Source organism: Diaphorina citri, unplaced genomic scaffold (genome assembly GCF_000475195.1).
Source record: "Diaphorina citri unplaced genomic scaffold, Diaci psyllid genome assembly version 1.1 scaffold320, whole genome shotgun sequence".
NCBI classification, from domain to species: Eukaryota; Metazoa; Arthropoda; class Insecta; order Hemiptera; family Psyllidae; genus Diaphorina; species Diaphorina citri.
The window spans coordinates 626-9,361 of NW_007377755.1; the positions used below are offsets into that span (position 1 = coordinate 626).

At 37.9% G+C, this 8,736-nt stretch overlaps 1 protein-coding gene across 5 annotated transcripts; it reads right to left on the bottom strand.

Moving 5' to 3' along the window:
- Positions 1–1,011: 1,011 nt before the first annotated feature.
- On the bottom strand, positions 1,012–7,869 carry LOC103507520 (probable 4-aminobutyrate aminotransferase, mitochondrial). 5 transcript variants are annotated; one of them, XM_008471997.3, is made up of 6 exons: positions 7,472–7,869; positions 2,655–2,769; positions 2,227–2,348; positions 1,794–1,961; positions 1,426–1,506; positions 1,012–1,171 (listed from the first exon to the last, which is right to left on the bottom strand). In XM_008471997.3, the coding sequence occupies exons 2-6, from the start codon at positions 2,725–2,727 to the stop codon at positions 1,064–1,066; spliced, it is 552 nt and encodes a 183-aa protein (XP_008470219.1). In that variant the 5' UTR covers positions 2,728–2,769; positions 7,472–7,869; the 3' UTR covers positions 1,012–1,063. The 5 variants fall into 5 exon arrangements, with proteins under 5 accessions (XP_008470219.1, XP_008470216.1, XP_008470217.1 ...); XM_008471994.3 differs by lacking the exon at positions 7,472–7,869 and adding an exon at positions 6,282–6,385; XM_008471995.3 differs by lacking the exon at positions 7,472–7,869 and adding an exon at positions 5,628–5,772.
- Between the last annotated feature and the right edge of the window lie 867 nt (positions 7,870–8,736).

Here is an 8,736-nt window from a genome sequence, read left to right on the forward strand (position 1 = left end):
TTCTCGGGACGGCTGGCTTCCAATTTCCAATCCTATCATTCTCTGTTCTCTCTTTGATTTCGGGACGATAAGACCTCCGTTGTTACAATTCCCTATATCATTCCCACCAGTTAGATCGAAGCTGAAAGTTCGATTCCAGCCAAGGGCAAACATTATCCTCTCGGAACAGCTGGTTTTCTTCGATTCTGTACTCTTGCTCGGTTTTTGAAAAGATACTAAAGGGATAATGTTCGTTCTCGGAACGGCTCGCTTTCTATCCTGTCCTCTCTTCGCTCTCGAGACGATAGGACCTCCGTTGGTACAGTTTCCTCTATCAAACCTCTTAAAAGAGCTACATTTTCATCTTATCTCTGGTGTTTACAGCAGTTCTAGCCTTCCGTGTAAACACACCTAGTCATATATCAGCGTCAAAATAATAATAATAATAATAATAATAATAATAATAATAATAATAATAATAATAATAATAGTGCTTATTTATACTGTTCACACTCACCACAGTAGCAGGATCATCGAATATCTTGAGTAGTGCTGGATGATTGTACCCCAGAGGTACAGAAGAGATCTGAGTGTAAACATCCAGGATATGATTACCATCCACATCTACTAGGTAGTTACCAAATGATTTCTGATAATCCACGAATAGGGATACAGAACCAGATTGCTAGAATAGAACAGAATAAGGGGGTAAACGACTAACTTGAAGGGTTTTACTTAGCTTTTAACAACTGACTTTTCAACGAGGTTTTACCGTCCATTCGCCGACAAGCTACAAGCCTACTCTCATATACCGGAAAAAGTCAACAGCGTGCTATGGCAAAGATGGTCAACCATTCTAACCAGTAGCAACGTTGCCAAACCTCATTGGTGTATTAAATTTTTTTTTGCAAAGATGGTCAACCATTCTAACCAGTAGCAACGTTGCCAAACCTCATTGGTGTATTAAACGTGCTATCCTTGCAGAAGCATTCTGATATGGAACATTCGAATATGTTCTTGTATGCATTCTGATTGGAACAAGAGCCACACATCATGGTAGTGATGTTGTTTAACCCTTGAGGTGCTACCTGGAACATAACAGAGAAGAGATGAATATGTTCTTGTATGCATTTTCATTGGAACAAGAGCCACACATCATGGTAGTGATGTTGTTTAACCCTTGAGGTGCTACCTGGAACATAACAGAGAAGAGACAGCCAGCCTGGTTAGCTTGAAAGGTAGTTCGTTGCCTTGTAAGCGCTAGGTCCCGCGTTTGATTCCCGCCCGGGGCAGATTTTATAGGTACTAAACGGTGCGTTCTCGGAAGGGCTGGGTTTTTCCTATACTGTCTTCCTTCTCTCTTCGCTTTTTGGAGCATAAGACCTCAAAAGTAACAGTTCCCTTTATCAAACCCCTCATAAAAAAGAAAACTTATATGTATCTTACCTTGAGTAATACATTCTCGAGTAGTTGTGGCCAATCACCGGATGGGAACACGCCTAGTGCAGGACGATTGACAAATGTTTTCTGAAATCATAAAACACACAGGAAAATTTAAAATGAGAATTTTTAATCAGATTTAACATTGGAATTGAGCTAAAATTGCGTACGTAAATTTCGAGGGACATCCTAAAAGATATGGGTAATATTGGGTATTGGGCATACTAAGAACAAGCCTAATCCAGCACCTTGATTGATAAATATTTTTTTCCCTTCTTTAAGTATCCTGATAACTTTGATCCTACAGAGGGCTGTCAGCACGTATCGTGTAGATGGTCAGATACAAGCCACGCTGGCCGTTGCTTCACACTCACCACAGTAGCAGGATCATCGAATATCTTGAGTAGTGCTGGATGATTGTACCCCAGAGGTACAGAAGAGATCTGAGTGTAAACATCCAGGATATGATTACCATCCACATCTACTAGGTAGTTACCAAATGATTTCTGATAATCCACGAATAGGGATACAGAACCAGATTGCTAGAATAGAACAGAATAAGGGGGTAAACGACTAACTTGAAGGGTTTTACTTAGCTTTTAACAACTGACTTTTCAACGAGGTTTTACCCTCCATTCGCCGACAAGCTACAAGCCTACTCTCATATACCGGAAAAAGTCAACAGCACGTGATGGCAAAGATGGTCAACCATTCTAACCAGTAGCAACGTTGCCATACCTCATTGGTGTATTAAACGTGCTAGCGTTGCAGGCTGACCGCTGAGCAGAAGTATATTACTAAACTTACTTGAAGTTGAGATAGTTTTTGTTTCAAGGCTTTGGTTTGAGGCCCGGGTACTTCTGTTACTAGTTGAGGATGAGAGGGTTCACTCAATGCTGCAGCGGGTTGAGCTGAGGATAAATTGCGACCTGTGAGGAGAGAGATGATAAAAAAAAATATTAGTTAGATCAATCAATTAAAGATGGAATCAATTATAGACTTCTTCTGATCCAATTTACGTCACTTCTGGGCTTCAAACCGGAGTCCCCTCGATTGTGGAATTTCTTGACAAATACTTATTGAACCAAATATCTCCATATATAGTGTGATTCCCACTCAACCATGGAGAGGTTGCTAAGGGAGGATAATCAGTAGATTTTGTAACTTTTCTAGCTCACCTTATGAGGGACATACTACAGGATGGACATGTTATAAAGGTGCATTGTGTTACTTACTTGCTTTGAGTACAGCGCCAGAGTCCTGCGCAATGTTGCGCATACATTTCTGAATGCCTCGCGCAGTATACATGATACTTGGGCCTTATGTCTCCTCACACGTCAAATCACAAACCTGGAAAACGTCGATCAGAACATTACAAAGTGAGACATTTTGTTTGAAATATTGTATGGGTTGTAGGTATATCACAATATCACTATGGATTATGGGTGCAATAATTATTATTGTTGGAGGTACTCGCGTACATACATACAGGGTGTCCCAGAATTTATGCTTCAATTGTTTTCTCGAAGCCTGTTTGAAATTTCGAAAGACAAAAAAACCCGTAACTTTTTGATTTTTAATGCGGATATTTTGGCAATATCGCGATTAGCGAAAAATTTCGCGAAGTCCGCGAAATGTGATAAGAAGATGCCACAATGTTTTCAAAAGATATACTCTTGCTCCTGAACGTTTAGAAATGAATCGTTTTGTTCCTCTATAGGACTGATTCTGATACGATATAACACTTGAGTAAATGATAATGTTCAAGACACTTGTAAATTGTAAACACCACAGATCATATTAGAAGTCAACAGACTAGACCAGCCGTTCACAAAACTAATGCTTCCCTTGTTCCTTTCCAAGTAACTACAAACTACCTTATCCGCGTGTTTTATGATTATTTTTCGAGTGGAAGAAGAGATTAAGATAATCCTGCCACTTATAAAGCGAGAAAAAAAAATTCTACTTTTTTATTTTATTGAACGAATTAACTGAGTTCTTAAGTTGATAATTTAGCATTTAGATTGTCTGTCTGTTCCCTGTTCCGTGAAAACTCTCAAACGGTTTGTCAGATTTTCATGAAATTTGGCAAAAATGTTCAACATCGAAGAAATTTTGTTCATAGGATTTTGGGTTTGATTGAACTGGAGGGGGCCCCGTAGGACTCTCTTCTCTGAGAAAGTTCTGGAGTTCGCAAGTTTAATATTGAAACCCATTCCCAATAATCGAGTCTGTTTTGTCAATTTTGAGACTTTTTTCTAGGGAACTCGTGGAATTCCCGTTTTGAGAACGACAACGTTTGTTCTGAGAACGGCTGAACTGGACAGTATCAATTTACTTCAATCAATTTATAACATATATTTAGGCCATAAGAGCCCCCATATCTTAACTCTAAAATAGATATAGCTACGCATCTGAAACGAATTTCTATTGATATGTCAACTGAGAGTAGGCGTCCACAAGTGAGTTTAAACTCCGTTTAAGCAATCTGATTGGTTACATTTTTTGAATTTTTCTTAAAAATCAACCAATCAGATTGCTTAAACCGAGTTTCTCACGTCGTGAACCCGGCCATGAGATAACCAAACTGAACATATACAAAACAATGAACATAAACCGTGTAAAGATTTCTTCAACCTTTTAACTTTCCAACGGCTGAATATTGAAGGCTAGAAACAAAAGACAACAGAAGCGGTACAGCAGTAGCGTTTACCTGGATTGAACTGGTGTGGATATTTGGGGGTACGGTACAGATTCTGTGGATATTTGGGGGTACGGTACTGGTAGGGTACGGTACAGATTCTAGGAGTACTCATGGTGAAAAATTAAAAAAAAAAAAAAAAGATTCTTATGTTAAGAAAAAGGTAAAAGACGCATATAAAATTAAGGGTATACATGTCATATCAAAGGTCTTAAGGAACGTAGTACTTTGGTACAAGTTTGAGCTCGATCCGACAAGCAGGGACGGAGTTAGGGCCTATTCAAATTTTCATTTTTCCATGTTCTCCCGCCAATAGGGGAAGTACCAAAAATGGGAAATTCATATCGATTGATGATTTGTGCTTCAAATAGGTCTCACTAATGGTTCATATTGAAATTCGGACCCAAAAATGAACTTTAGACTTCCGACCCTGATGGCCTCCGGGGGTGAAAATTGGCGTTTCGAAATTTTATTTTTGGAACCGAACTTCAATATGAATCATTAGTGGGACCTATTTGAAGCAGAAATCACCCATCGATATGAATTTCCCATTTTTGGTGCTCCCCTATTGGCGGGAGAACATGGAAAAATGAAATTTTGAATATAGGCAATAACTCTGGCCCTGATTGTCGGATCGAGCTCAAACTTGTCCCAGAGTACTACGTTCCTTAAGACCTTTAATATGATGTATCACAAACAGGGGGTTCTTATTTAAGATTTTAAAGTTGGCCCCCGTTTCAAGGACTTGGCGAAATTTTTCGCGAATCGCGATATTGCCAAAATATCCGTATTAAAAATCAAAAAGTTACGGGTTTTTTTGTTTTTCGAAATTTCAAACAGGCTTCGAGAAAAACAATTGAAGCATAAATTCTGGGACACCCTGTATAAAATAAATAAATATTATTAAAACAATCAATTCAGTTGATACTGTTAGCTTATCAGTATTTTACTTAGGGTAAATAATTATATTGTCTCTGTAGCCAAGTGGTTACGGTGCTAGTCTGGTAAGCAGAAGACCGCGGCTTTGAATACCATGACCTATTATATTTTACACATAGAGCCCAGACATGTTCCTAGTTCTAAAAAAATGTCCCACTCGTCGGCGCGGGGGCTTGCCAACATCATGAGGCGTCTTTTTAAAAGACCACAATCTCCATATTATCTATGATTCTAAACTTAGGTTAGTATGTATAACAAAAAGAGTTAGAAAATGATGGCTAACGGATGAGATTAAAAAATGAGAAAGAAGTAAACTACCTGTTAATAAAGGCCTAAAAGCTACTTGCGTTTGTCGATAATTTTGATGATCCACCTATGCACACTCACAAACCCGAAATTTAATCAAACGAATCTAATACAAAAAGTTAAAACTTGCGGTTCATTTAATTTCCCATACTGTCACTATAACAAGAACTCCGAGATTTATCAAGTGAGAATCCGGCAAACTGATTACGTAGGGTATAACTTGATAACAACACAACGGGTACCTACTATATGATAAACATACCTGATGTTCCGATGTAGAGGTAGAGATGTAAATGCAAATGTTCCAACTGATATGCCAAGCCCTAAGTATACGAACCGATATAGTCTCGCCTTCCAATAAATAAATTATTTAGACCTTGATAGAATATTAACGATATTTCTATTTAGTACGCGACGCGATGTCCGATAGTATTTTCTACTCAAGTGGATAAAGCTTGGATAACAGAGGATGTGAGGTGAAAACAAGAAGATGGCTTTCATCTTCTCCACTGAAGAGATGAAATTTTCGTACTGAAATGAACTTAATGAAGAGGCAAATATTATCAAGCACGTACGTTATTCCTACCCTACCCTAATGAACTGTGTGTTGGTTTAGAGCACACAAGTTAAGTAACGCTGAGCGAAATGATTTGTCTGGACTCCCGGGTCATCGTATTTGAAGTGTTGCTGGTTATATCGGAATGGAGTCAGCCTCGTAAGGGACAAGAGAAAATCTAGGAGAACGAGAAAATGGTATTTTATTGAATAAAGCAGGTATACAAAAGAAAATCACCAACGGCAACGATGAGAAAAAAGCCCTAAAATATCGATTTTCTGCTATCATCCAAGGTACGTTTGCGAAACTTCAAGTCAATAGTGGTAAAAGAGGATAAAAAAATGGAAACCATTTACTTACCTACAGATTGAAACTAAATCCACAAACAAATCCAATAACAAAAATAATCCAACCAAGTTAAAACAATACTTTCATTACTAGTATAGCTCCGCTATACTGTAGTAATAGAAAGTAAAAAAGTTTACGTATAACCAATGATAATTATGTAACCTGTCGAGATTTCGAGTTCAAAACGTACTAGTTGTGGACGAGGGGGGAAGGAAGCAAAGGACTATGCGCAGGTTGGTTATGAAATCAATGTAAGAACAAGAGGAAGCTGCAAGAATGGAATGAGAAAGTTTCACATGGAAACGCAAATGTGCGCAAGACACAAGCTTTGAATAATATTAATACAATCTGGTTACAACAAGATTTTGAATAAATTAAAATTTCAAACATATAGCTGCGTCGTAGTTTAGACACGTGTGAATCTTGAGGACAATGTACCTTGCTATGAGCAAGCCAAAATATATCTATACCTACCATTTGACTTTGATAAAGAAAAAGATGAGTGTGTTTTTTCTATGTATAATTTTACACATTTGAGGGGAAGGCAAACATTAAGGCGCGATTAACGGTTGAAGTGTTCTCTACCACCTAACCGTTAGAGCTTCATTATTATTTATTATCTACCTACCCTAGTGGTCAAATCGTCAAATCCTCAATTAAATGAGGATAAAATGACACGGATATGGTTGAGGATAACAGAGGTACTGGGTTCGAATTCCGAGAGTATTTTCTCACCGAATTTTACCTACTGACGGCACTCAAAGAGCTAGATAGTAGATAGGAATGCCTAGACATTTGATAGGAAGTACGCAACGGTAGTACGCTAAACCAAGGTCCAGTAAGCATTTTGTTTACTGACAAATTGGGGCTAAATCTAAATGAGAGGTTGAACAATTCATGCTTATCTCACTTACCTTTCTTCGGAGTAATGATAAGAAGCTCAATTAAATGAGGATAAAATGACACGGATATGGTTGAGGATAACAGAGGTGCTGGGTTCGAATTCCGAGAGTATTTTCTCACCGAATTTTGCCTACTGACGGCACTCAAAGAGCTAGATAGTAGATAGGAATCCCTAGACATTTGATAGGAAGTACGCAACGGTAGTACGCTAAACCAAGGTCTAGTAAGCATTTCGCTTACTGACAAATTGGGGCTAAATCTAAATGAGAGGTTGAACAATTCATGCTTATCTCACTTACCTTTCTTCGGAGTAATGATAAGAAGATGCCACAATGTTTTCAAAAGATATACTCTTGCTCCTGAACGTTTAGAAATGAATCGTTTTGTTCCTCTATAGGACTGATTCTGATACGATATAACACTTGAGTAAATGATAATGTTCAAGACACTTGTAAATTGTAAACACCACAGATCATATTAGAAGTCAACAGACTAGACCAGCCGTTCACAAAACTAATGCTTCCCTTGTTCCTTTCCAAGTAACTACAAACTACCTTATCCGCGTGTTTTATGATTATTTTTCGAGTGGAAGAAGAGATTAAGATAATCCTGCCACTTATAAAGCGAGAAAAAAAAATTCTACTTTTTTATTTTATTGAACGAATTAACTGAGTTCTTAAGTTGATAATTTAGCATTTAGATTGTCTGTCTGTTCCCTGTTCCGTGAAAACTCTCAAACGGTTTGTCAGATTTTCATGAAATTTGGCAAAAATGTTCAACATCGAAGAAATTTTGTTCATAGGATTTTGGGTTTGATTGAACTGGAGGGGGCCCCGTAGGACTCTCTTCTCTGAGAAAGTTCTGGAGTTCGCAAGTTTAATATTGAAACCCATTCCCAATAATCGAGTCTGTTTTGTCAATTTTGAGACTTTTTTCTAGGGAACTCGTGGAATTCCCGTTTTGAGAACGACAACGTTTGTTCTGAGAACGGCTGAACTGGACAGTATCAATTTACTTCAATCAATTTATAACATATATTTAGGCCATAAGAGCCCCCATATCTTAACTCTAAAATAGATATAGCTACGCATCTGAAACGAATTTCTATTGATATGTCAACTGAGAGTAGGCGTCCACAAGTGAGTTTAAACTCCGTTTAAGCAATCTGATTGGTTACATTTTTTGAATTTTTCTTAAAAATCAACCAATCAGATTGCTTAAACCGAGTTTCTCACGTCGTGAACCCGGCCATGAGATAACCAAACTGAACATATACAAAACAATGAACATAAACCGTGTAAAGATTTCTTCAACCTTTTAACTTTCCAACGGCTGAATATTGAAGGCTAGAAACAAAAGACAACAGAAGCGGTACAGCAGTAGCGTTTACCTGGATTGAACTGGTGTGGATATTTGGGGGTACGGTACAGATTCTGTGGATATTTGGGGGTACGGTACTGGTAGGGTACGGTACAGATTCTAGGAGTACTCATGGTGAAAAATTAAAAAAAAAAAAAAAAGATTCTTATGTTAAGAAAAAGGTAAAAGACGCATATAAAATTAA

Bases quoted from the DNA above. Each gene is read 5' to 3' on its own strand.
- LOC103507520 (XM_008471997.3), bottom strand. From the start codon at position 2,727: ATGTATACTGCGCGAGGCATTCAGAAATGTATGCGCAACATTGCGCAG. The intron at 2,349-2,654 runs GTAAGTAACACA...CTCTCCTCACAG, and splicing joins TGGCGCTGTACTCAAAGCAA to GTCGCAATTTATCCTCAGCT. The intron at 1,962-2,226 runs GTAAGTTTAGTA...GTTCTATTCTAG, and splicing joins AAAAACTATCTCAACTTCAA to CAATCTGGTTCTGTATCCCT.